This window comes from Limulus polyphemus, unplaced genomic scaffold, assembly GCF_000517525.1.
Source record: "Limulus polyphemus unplaced genomic scaffold, Limulus_polyphemus-2.1.2 Scaffold69, whole genome shotgun sequence".
Taxonomy (NCBI): domain Eukaryota; kingdom Metazoa; phylum Arthropoda; class Merostomata; order Xiphosura; family Limulidae; genus Limulus; species Limulus polyphemus.
Window position 1 is genome coordinate 852,715 of NW_013665679.1, and position 13,993 is coordinate 866,707.

The 13,993-nt window shown below is 32.4% G+C and overlaps 1 protein-coding gene across 4 annotated transcripts in view; it reads right to left on the minus strand.

Annotated features, from left to right (window-relative positions):
* Positions 1-13,993, minus strand: part of LOC106465659 (chordin-like) — a 209,642-nt gene that overhangs the window by 18,633 nt on the left and 177,016 nt on the right. For 3 of the 4 annotated variants that reach the window (XM_013925897.2, XM_022393978.1, XM_022393965.1), the window contains 4 exons: positions 9,112-9,291; positions 1,880-1,973; positions 716-861; positions 437-545 (listed from right to left, as the gene is read on the minus strand). In XM_013925897.2, the coding sequence (XP_013781351.2) occupies positions 437-545; positions 716-861; positions 1,880-1,973; positions 9,112-9,291 (529 nt within the window). The remainder of the gene's footprint in view (positions 1-436; positions 546-715; positions 862-1,879; positions 1,974-9,111; positions 9,292-13,993) is intronic. The other variant, XM_022393973.1, reaches the window with a different exon arrangement.

Below are 13,993 nucleotides of genomic sequence, written 5' to 3' on the forward strand. Positions count from 1 at the left end.
GTGTGTGTGTGTGTGTGTGTGTGTATACACATGGGACAACTCCACCTTAATATCTACATAAACCCTTTACCTCTACTGGTTACAGTTTTCTCTTACTCTTAAAACATTTCTCTCGAAACTTTCCGTGAATCTCTTTTTTTGTTTGTAGTAGATAAAACGTTAGCTGGAGTTGAACTTCAGGGAATCTTTATTCATTATTCTGTATTCAGACTCATTTGAATATCTTTCTTAATGAGTGAATTTCTTCTACAGATAATATTGACTTTTATATGTAATGGAAAATTTAAACACCGGTTTGTATCAAAATTTGGCGCTTATTCAGATTATAAGTAAGAACAATTATATGTTCGAGCTGTTTCTTACTGAAACTGATGAAGCTGAATTCACTGATTGTAGAGAACAATTTGTTTTTCATACACAAAAATATCGAACTTACTCTTGCACTTTTTACAGCAGTCTAGTGGGTGTTCTCGATAGGTGTCGTCTTCTGCACATGGCAAAACGGGGCATTTCTTTCTCCGGCACATGACTCTCTGCGATTTTGCCTGTTAATTAAACAATTGTTAACGGATTGGTGAGTACAAAATATATCATTACATGATTAGAAAGTTGAACACGGAATCTATGGAATATTCCAAAGTGGAATACACAGCAGTTATACATTTACTTTAAACAAAGATATAAATATATCAAAGAAAGTTGCTCAACCACTTACGTCACATTTGCATATAGCACATCGCGAAAAACCAAAGGGAGGGATGTAGGGGTGCCATCTGGTGCCAGCTAAATGAAACTTCTTGTCTCCGTGAAAATAGCAACCTCGGGATTTAGAAACGTCCTTGTTGAGAAGATGATTATCTTCTAAATGCATATGCATATAATCAATCATTCTTTATAAAATGTAATCATAATATTTTTATTCCTACAGTGATAGCAATGAACTAGTTCTACACAACATTTAACGCTATGTGCTGTCAGTGATATTATCTTAAACAATCATCGAAGGACTTTAAAACATGTTATTTTAATTCGGGCACATTTGATTAGGTGTAAAAATTATTAGTTTGCAAATATATTACACTGTTAAAATGTTAACATAAAACATGTATTGTTACTGTATTATCTCTTATCAAGGCATGCAGAAATTAATAACAAACTCTGCTTTAAAGAGTATGAACCTAATTACGAAAACATGCTGGAACACATAATAAAATATATCTATGGGATTGGTAATTAGCATCCTAAGCTCATGAATAAAGTACATAATTATCTGACCCTATGAAACAACAGTCTTAAGTGAAAAAATTTCGTGACGTACGTAATTTTACATCAGACATACAATACATTACTATAGAAACTAACCTGGACACAAGGGGAAGTACTCTGTTGTGTGTGTCTAGATATTATAGTTCAGCTGTTAGTATAGCTATAGAGTACTTCCCCTTGTGTCCAGGTAAGTTTGACTCATAATGTGGTGTTGTGTCAAGAGGTTACAGTTCAGCTGTTAGGGAAGTAATCGAGTAGTGCATGGGTGTCAAAGTAGGTTTATCTCGGAATGTTGTGTGTGTCTAGATATTATAGTTCAGCTGTTAGTATAGCTATATTCCGAGATAAACCTACTTTGACACCCACGCACTACTCGATTACTTCCCTAACAGCTGAACTGTAACCTCTTGACACAACACCACATTATGAGTCAAACTTACCTGGACACATGGATCAGTACTTGATAGTTACACTAAAAGCTAAACTTAACTTCTCGCCACACACACTACATTACAAGAGAGACTTATTTATACACATGGGACAACATTCTTTAGCCACACTAAGAGCTGAACTATAACCTTCGGACATATACTAATTTATGAAGGAAACGTACCTGGACACATGGGGCAACATTCTTTAGCCACGGTAATTGGCGATTCGCATTCACTAGGAGGACAAACTGTTTTGTCACATTCGATCTTCCCTCGCTTAAATGAAACAAACAAAGAAACAAATATATTTCTCAAATCTGTACAAAATAAACTCTGAGTAAGGGTTCCAGGGTTAATTTTGCAGCTAATAGACTATCCAAAGTATATCATTAAGTAAGGTTCATTGACCTCTCTAATGGAAAAGTACATTTTGAACATAGAAATGAATACACCAATGGTATATTTCTCAACACTACGGATAAAATGCAAATAGTTGTGTCATTCAGTAAAAGTTTCATAAAAAGCATTATGCAACTTAATGTAACAAAGCTTAAACGCATAAGTTTGATTTCGTGCAAATCCGTTTGTACTATGAAATTCGTTTAGTATTTTAAAATTACGTTTTAAATTCTTCCCATAGCACAGAATAAACAGTACTTAATTTCTCTTACTATGAAAGTTTCAAATAATACGTTACACATTTTCACAGTACTTTATATCTTTTACTGTGATGGTTTCAAAACAATACGTCATAAGTTTTCACAGTAATTTATGTTTCTTACCGTGGGGATTTCAAATAATACATAACACAATCCTCCATACCTTAAATTGCAAGTTGAAGAATGTAGTTATCAGAACTATACAGCAGCAAGCGAATATCACCGCCTGAGGGTCATATAACTACTACGTAATATGCAAATTACGCCAACACCTGAGAATTATACAACTATTGCATAATATGCAAATTATGCTGACACCTCAGAGTTATATAACTGTTACATAATAGAAACAAGAGGGCAATGACGCCTACGAGGTAGCACTAGAGGACCCGTTGCTAGGGGTGATATCATAGTTTCATGAAGTGGTACCAGGGGGCGCTGCTAGTTTAGGGGAGGGGTGACATTATAATTCGATCCCAGAGGGATTGTTACTATAAGTGGACAGTGTTACGAGGGTTTTATAGGTGGACAGTGTTATTAAGGTTCTATAGGTGGACAGTGTTACTAAGGTTCTATAGATGGATTGTGTTACTAAGGTTCTATAGGCAGATGGTCTTACTAGTTGTATTGTGTGTGTTTTACAATGGCGGATGGTGTTTATATAGGTGGGCAGTGTTACTATAATAATAAAAGAACACAATATCGTGTATAGCAATTAGTGAAAAACAACAGTAAAAGAGAACAAACTGTCAGAAGTCTGATATTAAAGAAACTAGTTTCGACACATTCGTGCGTCCTCTTCAGTCTCACGTTGTCTTCTGGCAGGAAAACTGGTCAACAAACGCCTACGTGACTCCTGATCTTGGAATTCCTTTAAGGACACAGGAAGTTAAGTTTAAAGTGACTTTTAGAGGTGTTGAAATTAGGCAGGCTTTTGATTAAACAACTTTCAACGACTCTTCTTTTTATGTAGTTATCCGTTTTGTATAAAATTCTTGTTGATTTCCGATCAATTTGATGGCCAGACTATCTCATATGAAGAAAAATGGCATTGTTTTGGTTTCTATATTTTATGTCTTTTTTTTATGTTCAGAAAATCTCGGTTTCATCTACATAACCTTTCTGACGGGATTGGCAGGTATAATATAAACGCCTTGTTTTTTTATCTTCAGGTGTTTTTCTGCTAGGTTATTTTTAATGGTGTTCAGATATTTGTATATGATTCTAAAGTTATTCTTCCTTAATATTTTATCAAGGGATTCAATGTTAGTATTGTAGCAAATATAGAGTGATTTCACATTATCATTGGTTGATCTTTCTCTATCTTCGTGGAACAATGATTTTCTTGCTTTGAGATGACAATTTGTAATGAAATGTTGTGGAAAATGTAGTTCTTTGAAAATAGAAAAGATATTTTTCATTTCATGTTCAAGCGTTGTCGGGTGGCATAGTTTCTCTAATATCATAATCCTGACAGTTTGTTCAGTTTACTGTGGTTTTTCACTAACACTGTTACTGTACTCCCATAGGATTGCATACATATTTCAACTTGTCTCAACTTATGTTTATTTTTCATTTATATATTTGATTGCATTACATGGGTTTTGCAAGGGTGGAGGATGTTTCTATAGTCGGACAGTGTTACTATACTTCTGTAGGATTTCATATATATTTCAATTCGTCTTAACTTATGTTTATAGTTTTCATGTATACATCAAACTGTATTAGATGTTCAATAGGACAATGAGCTCATCATAGGGTGTCTCAACACGTCATCAACATTGCAGTCTAGATTTAATGTCCTAAAAATTCCAAATAAAACTATTATTTTAATGATACATTATAGAATAGTGTTATATATCTCAGTTTATATTACATATTATCTTAAGTTATTCATTACTTGAAGATGGCAAATGTTATAGCATAGCGAATAATTTACTTTACATACTTTTACATTTATCTGTCCTGAAAGGATTTTATCATACCTGATGTTTCTTTTTTACACATATTTAATGAGACAGTAAGTATAGCCGATTGTGTTTTATTTTATGATTTAGTACACACTTAACATACTGATAACAGTTTTCACTTCTATATCTAATTTGCATGACATACGTTTTGTATTTCCTAACATTTTATATGTAAAATGCTTATTGATAATTCATTTCTATAATTAATATACTGAATAACATCTATTCACGATGCTTATTTAAATCTCTAAATATTTTAATTTTCATGTTTAGCTTTATAAGTTGATTTGTTTTGCTGAACTTTAAAGTGAAACAAATCAATTGATTTGACTGTAAAAATTTCTCAGTCAAAATACTATATCAGTCATCAATGTTTCATCATTTATTAAGTATTTAACTTTAGGTATTGCATTTCCAGCTAACCAAGTAAGATTTGGTACTGGGTTAAAGGTCTTGTTAACAGTGGCTTTTGTCGCAAAGTGTATACATTCCAGATGCTGTTACGTTTCTCCTCATTAGAAACCCACAGTAAAGGGTTAGTAAAGAAAGACTTGTAAAGAAATATTATAAATCTTATTGGTATTCCCGTAATTCAAAAAAGTCGTCATACATTTAGCATAGATTGAACATAATTTTTTTGTGACTCTGTTTACTAAACAAGGGAAATTATGTCACAAACTAACTGGGTGCTTGTCTACATCTTACGGACCCTTGGCCACATACCCAGATGCTCTTGGCATGAGACCTCGAGGCTTCTGTCAAACATAGGTCCCTGAAGTGTTTTTTCTTATCACCAATGAAAATATACACTGCAGTGACAAAAGGTCCCATCTTGTACACCCATTTACCATAGAAAGGGCGATTTTATCAATGATTGCAAAACTACTTCAAGAATAGATAACATACTCTAATTCCCCAACTAGACACTGTTGGCTCCTTAATATATGGTTTTATATGATTGTAAATTAAGGGAGAATTGTATGATAATGTGTTATGACTTTATCTTATTTCTGTTACTACAATGATCTTTACTATTTTTCCTAAATTCTATAACAATTTTGTTGACATTTAAGGTGTAAAAACTGAAACTATATTATTATGTTTTATGATAGGAGTAATACTAACTGATTTGTAATAAGCATGGTCTTTGATCATCAGTCTGTTAAGATAAATCTAATCATGGTGGTGAAAGGTTGACATGGATATTATGTGTACTTGTAAGATTGCTCTTTACAAACTGATTTCATGTAAAAGGATAGATATTTATTTTCTTGTAGACCATGCCTTTTGTCATGAGATCACAGAAGTTACAAGTATGTGACTGTATTGAGAACGTCCACTATGGTATTCACTGTTCCAATGATAGAGTGATGTAATATCAAAGTATTCAACACATTCTTTGTTATTTACATCGTCCAAGAGCCTGACAGTATTAACTCAGCTTCGTCAAAAACGTCAACACATCACATTTTTCGTTCAGTACTAAACCAACTAGATATTATGATATTTTATAAAATATAAATGAATGACAATGTGTCATATTAATAATGTTGTTGTTATTACAATAACTATCTAATTTACCTAAATATTATAATGTCTACAATTTCTCAATATCAGAATATAATTTTTACACCTACAACATTCCACAACAAATGTGATGTATTTATAGAATGTGAAAGAATCATCCCTGCTTGTAGACCATATATTTTATCGTAGGAAGCAAAAAATTTAAAGATTTTGAAAAGAATTTTTACATATTTTGTTCTTAACAGCTTCAAAGTAGAATGTATGTCTGTATGTTTGTTTGTCCGTTATCTAACTACTCCTAGATCGCTTGGCCAATCTCAATCAAACCTTGTGGGATGATAGTTTGGAACAAAGAAAAAGGGTAATGAGAGGTGAACAACCCCTCCCTGAACACCATTATTGCTGTTATTGAGCATTTATTATGTTTGACGACGCAAGTTAACGTTCACTACATTGATAGATGGTCCCACATCCTTAAAACTTATTAAATTTTCTATAACTCAAGAAACCCAAAGTGTGGGGTGGGTAAACAAACGTTTTATATATTTCAGAAAGTGTGCTATTACCCTCTATGGAGGAGTGCAAAGAAAAAATACCGCCACTTTTGCAATAATACATAAACTCAGTTGAAGTTTCAACTCCAACAGCCACCATAAGGCTGATATGAAGAGCCGTATCTTGAGTTATACCCTATTCTTACCAGTGACATTTCAACTTTGGCCTGTAAGACACTTCTGCGACCAATGACCATTATTAAAAGCTGGTTGTTAAATGCTACACAAATGAAAGATATAAACTCTAACTGAAATAGTAATAGGAACATAGATTCAAACGTTGTATGAAAGCTAATTTAGTATTTTATAAGTTAAGATGTTTACATATGTTAATGTATCTTGAAGTTTTGTTAATAATTGTTTCATTGTGCTTGTCAAGTCTGTGGTTTCACATTGTTGTTGTAATGATAAAAAGTAAATAGTTTTGGATTTATAAAATGTTAAAGAATAAAAACTTGATTTATAATTAAAGGTCCTTTTAAAATTATGATTGTCAACTCTTGTTCGGTTATAAACTATGTCCATTTGGGGAAAATGTATTTGATTTTTTGGTGAGCTATTAAGATTAAATGTTGAAGTGAAGATTTTCTGAGTTTTCAACAAATATTTAATATACACGTTTTAATCATTAGGCCCATACATATCATTACAAACAAGAAATAGTGTATTTTATCAAAATGGAATGTGTCTGTCTTTTACAAAATATTTAAATTTCAGACCTTTCAATGCTATTAACCTTCTATTCTGCCAGTTTTAAGAGGGGACTGGTTGTATGACCACGTGATGATCTCTCCTGCCCCTTATATTTCCTAAAATAAAAGTTTACTGAGCCTGTCAGCAGTCGTGAAATTCAAAAACTTAGTGAGTATGTCTTCAACATACCATCAGCTTGGATGTGTCAGCAATAGAAATGAAAAAGTGAATTATCTGTATTGAACATTCTTTTGATGATATGGTAAGAACATTATTTATCGAGCCTATATGCATAAAGTTCCAAATCTACAAGAAACAAGCCCTAGATAAAGATTTGTGAAAATATCTACAGGAAGCTAAGATTAATAACTTAAGTGAAACCAATAAATATATTAGCTTATAAAGTTAAACTTGAGATTTAAATAAGTGTTCTTTCAGCGTGAATATATGCTACACAATATATTAATTATAGAAATTAATTAGTGACAAGCACTTTACATATAAAACATCAGGAAATACAAAACATATGTGATGCAAATTAGATATAAAAATGAAAACTGTAATCAGTACATTAAGTGTGTACTAGATCATAAAACATAACCGGCTATACTAAGTGTTTTGTTCAAAACTTATAAAAATGAAACATTAGGTATGATAAAATCCTCTTGCAAAAGTATGTAAAGAAAATTATTGGCTATGCCATAATATTTGAATCCTTCCAATAACGGATAAATTAAGATAGAAAGTGTGATAGAAACTGACACATGTAACACATTATTCTATAATAGTTTTCATGTTAAAATAATTATTACACTTGTAACCTTTTAGGACATATAATTTAATCTACACTGCAATGTTGATGACATGCTTAGACACTTCTTTGATAGATTGTTTAGGCAGAGTATTCGTGACGAAATTTAGTTGAATAGATGGCAAATGTCTGTTGTAGAAACACAAGTGTAGAGGCTGAATTTTGTGTTTAATAATAAGAATAAAAGAACATAAAGACAGTAAAAGACTCATGAAAACACAAAATTCAGCCATTGCAGAATACACCTTGTCAACTGGAAACAAAATAAACTAGAAAAAAATCGAACCATCAACTATCCATTTATAGACAAACCATCTGCCCTAGTATCACTAACCTTAGTAACACAATTTGCCATCCTCCTATAGAACCTTGATAACATAATCCACCCAGTAAACCGCACATCTTTGCAAAACACACGTGATACAGTTAAATATATAAACGAAAATTATAAACATAACTGAGATGAGTTAAAATCTGTAAACAGCCTTATGGAATTATAGTAACACTGTTTGCCTATAGATATATCCTCCGCCTTTGTAAGTCACATGTAATACATTTAAATATATAAACGAAAACTGTAACATAAGTTTAGACAAGTTGAAATTTGTATGCAATTCCACAGAAGTATAGTAACATTGTCCGCCTATAGCTATAAATACTGTCAACCTTTGGAAAACACACTCAGTATGCTTAGTAAGATCAACTACTTATAGAACCTTAGTATGACCTAGTAAAACTATCCACCTATGAAACATTAGTAACACAATCCATCTGTATAACCATAATAGCACCATCCGCCTACCCAACCTTGGCAACGCCGTCCACCTAAAGTAACAGGCCCTCTGGTATCAAAATATGATGTCACCCTCACCACTAGACAGCAGTGCTCACTGGCGCCACTCCGTGGAAGTATGACGTCATTCCTAGCAACAAACCCTCTAGCGATACTTCGTGGGCATCACTGCTCTCTGATGCTTATACGTATTATGTAATAGTTATGTAATCCTCAGGTGTTGACGTAATTTACATATTAAATAAGAGTTATATAACCCTCAGGTTTTGGCAAAATTTGCATATTGCATAATAGTTCTATATCGCTCAGGTTGCAATATCCTTTTGTCGCGATAATTACTCACATCAACTTATACATAATCATTATTGATACTTAAAAAATAGAGTAATTAGATTAATTATTTATACTTTGCAGAAGCACATGACACAGGCATCATGAGGTGATAGCCACTGATATCCATCCTCATACTCTTTCTTCTCAAAGTAACACTTGTTATCTTTCTCCACAGGTAATTTCGAATCACCAGGAAAGTATACTTCACTTCCGGTCTTCTGTTTATGAGAGTAGCAATTTTCCGGCACTGGCAACTAAGTGATAAATAAACATATGCATGTGTATAATTTTCTTTATAAAGAAGTATAAAGATAATAAGTTAAGTTAATTCTATATGTTCGGAAAGGAAACGAGCCCAGAATTTTATTGTCACTTAAAATGAATATTTAGAAAACTTAATGCCTTACTTGTTGTTGTGTTGTGTGTATTGTAATTAACACTAAAATATAGTTGTTTTTTGTAAACAAAAATACAGTAGTAAGTGCTGCTATGGGAAACTTTATAGGAATTGAAGACTAGATAGCTCACTCAACAAGTTCTACACGAGTTAAAACCGTATGAGAAAATCTACACACCTTATTGGACAATGAATGTTGTTAAGCTTCAGACTGCTATATTATAGTGTGAGAACGTTTGGTGTAATGTATTTATAACATTTTATCATGAAACTGTATCTACTAAATAATAATTTTATATCACTATCTTTTACATATTCTTCACATACAGTCTGGTCAAATGTTGGTTAGTTTCAAGTCCATATGTAAGCACTAACATAATACTTGTTTTATGCTTCTTTTTCTTTCTCAGAAAGAGATTCAAGTTTTATATTGTACATATTTGTGTAACTTTTTCAGGAAATATTTCAAGACGTGTATGAATCCATAGAATAACACTTTCTTCCCAATAGCTGTTTCATGACACGAATCAGTCCCTAGTATAACACGTTCTTCCCAGGAGTGGATTCATGACGTGTATGAGTCCCTTGTATAATAAGTTATTCCGAGAAATCGTATCAAGTCGTATATAACTTTTTACTTTAATACGTTCTTACCAGGAGTCGTTTTAAAATTTGTACGAGTCTCTAGTATAACACGTTCTTCCAAGAGGTGGATTCATGACGTGTATGAATCCCTTGTATAATAAGTTATTCCGAGAAATCGTATCAAGTCGTGTATAACTTTTTAGTACAATACGTTCTTACCAGGAGTCGTTTTAAAATTTGTACGAGTCTCTAGTATAACACGTTCTTCCAAGAGATGGTTTCAAGACATACTAATTTCAGTACACAATATTTCAATATTTTACCAAATACAGCTGATGCCGAATTCAGTAAACACTAGCCCTCCAGTGGCACAGTAATATATCTGCGGACTTACAACGTTAGACATCGGGTTTCGATACCCGTGATGGGCAGAGCACAGATAGCCCACTGGGTAGCTTTGTGCTTAATTACAAACAAATAAATAGCACAAAGTATATTAATATTTTATCAAACACAGATGATATCGAGTTCAGTACACATTAATATAATATGTTACCAAAGACAACTGATATCGATTACAGTACACAAAATATCAATATTTTAACAAACACACCTTATACCGACTTCAGTATACAGTATATTAATATTTTACAAATCACCCCTGATATAGGTTTATTTGTTTGTTTTGAATTTCGCGCAAAGCTACACGAGGGTTATCTGCGCTAGCCGTCCCTAATTTAACAGTGTAAGATTAGAGGGGATGCAGCTCTTGGGCTACTCTTTCACCAACGAACAGTGGGATTGACTATAATATTATCACTTCCCCACGGCTGAAAGGGCGAGCATGTGTGTGTGACGGGGATTCAAAACCGCGACCCTCAGGTGGCGAGTCGAGCGCCCTAACCACCTGGCCATGCCGGGCCCCCTGATATCGGAAACAGTATACAACATGTTAATATTTTACCAAACACAGATGATACTGAGTTCACTACACATTACATTGATATTTTACCAAACACATTCTTTACCGACATCAGTACACACTATATTATTCACACCTTATACCGACTTTAGTATAAAATATTAATATTTTACCAAACACACCATATACTGAATTCAGTACACACTATATAAATAATCAACCAAACACAGTTGTTACCGAAATCAGTACACACTATATATATGTATTTTACCAAACACACCTAATACAGGCATCAGTATACACTATATACAGACTTCAGTAGACACAAATATAGCTGATATTGACTTCAGAACACATTATATTAAAATTTTACCAAACACATGTTATACCGACTTCAGTACAAACTATATTAATATTTTCCCAAACACACCTTGTACAGATTTCAGTACACACTATATACAGACTTCAGTAGACACAAATATAGCTGATATTGACTTCAGAACACATTATATTAAAATTTTACCAAACACATGTTATACCGACTTCAGTACACTATATTAATATTTTCCCAAACACACCTTGTACAGATTTCAGTACACAATAAATGAATGTTTTGCCAACGATACTTGATATCGACTTCAGTACACAATTTATTAATATTTTACAAAATACTACTGATATCGTCTTCTATATATACACTATATTAATATTTTACCAAATTTTCCTTATACCGACTTCAGTAAACACTATATTAACATTTTTATCAAACACAACTGATATGGACTTCAGTATACACCGACTTCAGTACACAATACATTAATTGTTTACGAAACACAGCTGATACCGACATTCTATATTAATATTTTTCCAAACACATCTCATACCGTTTTCATTAAACACTGTATTAATATTTTACGAAACACACCTTATTCCGACCTGACTACACACTGTATTAATATTTTACGAAATACTATTTGTAACGATTTCAGTAAACAATATTTGATATTTTACCAAACACACTGCATACTATCTTCAGTGCACACTATATTAATATCTTTCCAAAAACAGTTGATAACATCTTCAGTATACATTATATTAATACTTTAAGAAATATATCTTATACCAGCTTCAGTTCACACTATATAAATATTTTACCAAACACATATGATACCGACTTGAGGAAACACTATACTAATATTTTATCAAACACAATTTATACCGACTTCAGTAAACACAGTATTAATATTTTGCCAAACTCACCATATATCGAGATCAGTACACAATACACTAATATTTTACCAAACACACCATATAACGTCTTCAGTACATATGATATTTTACCAAACACCCTTTATACCGATTTCACTAACCACAATATTATAATTTTATTAAACATACATTATATCTAATTCACTACATTAATATTTTACCTAACACATCTAATAAAAACGTCAATAAAATATTTTACCAAACACAGTTTGTAGTGTCTTCAGTACCCACTATATTAATATTTTACAAAACAAAAAAGTAGCCGTCTTTAGTTCACACTATATTAATATTTTACAAAACACAAAAAGTTCCGTCTTCAGTTCACACTATATTAATATTTTACAAAACACAAAAAGTTCCGTCTTCAGTTCACACTATATTAATATTTTACAAAACACAAAAAGTTCCGTCTTCAGTTCACACTATATTAATATTTTACCAAATACAGCTGATATCATATTCAGTATACACTATAATATTATTTTAACAAGTACACCTTATACCAATTTCAGTACACACTATATTAATATTTTACCAAATAGGCCCGGCATGGCCAGAAGGTTAGGGCGTTTGCCTCGTAATCTTCGTCCCACCAAACATGCTCACCCTTTCAGCCACGGGGGAGATTATAATGTGACAGTCAATCCCACAACTCTTTGGTAAAAGAGTAGCGAAAGATTTGGCGGTGGGTGGTGATGACTAGCTGCATTCCTTCATGCCTTTCATTGATTAGAGATAGTCCTCGTGTAGCATTGCGCGAAAGTCAAACCTAACATTTCACCAAATACAGTTGATACCGACTCCAGTACATACTATATTAATATTTTACCAGACTCACCTTATGCCGACTTCACTACACATTGTATTAATATTTTACCAATCACAGGTGATGCCGACTTCAGTAAATACAATATTTCACTAAACATACGTTTTACCGACTACACTTGACACTATAATAATATTTTGCCAAACACAGTTGATATCGACTTGAGTACGCATTATATTAATATTTTACAAAACACACCTTATACTGACTCCATTACACACTATATTAATATTTTAACAAACACACCTTATACCGACTTCACTATACACTATATTAATATTCTACCAAACACACAATCTACCGTCTTGAGAACCCACTATGTTAATGTATAACCAATAGAACTCATACAGATTTCAGTGCACGCTATATTGGTATCTTAACAAAGATTCCAAATATCGTCTTCAGAACACACTATATTAATATTTTACCAAACACACCTAATATTAATAGTATAAGAAACGCATGTTATACCGGCTTCAGTACATATTACATTAGTATTCTAGCAAATACACCTTATACCGAATTCAGTACAAACTACAATATTATTTTAACAAATACACCTTATACCGACTTCAGTACAAACCACAATATTATTTTAACAAACACACCTTATACCGACTTCAGTACATTCTACGTTAACATTCTACCAAACACACCTCATACTGAATTCAGTACACAATATATTAATATTTTAATAAACACACCATATACTGTCTTCATTACGCACTATATTAAAATTTCCCCTAATACAGCTGATACCGAGTTCAGTATCCATTAAATTAATATTTTTCCAAAAACAGCTCATACCGACTTCAGTACACACTATAAGAATATTTTTAAAACACAATATACTAATATTTTACCAAACACACATTATATCGACTTCATTACTGAATATATAAGTTTATTTGTTTGTTTGTTTTTAATTATGCACAAAGCTACACAAGGGCTATTTGT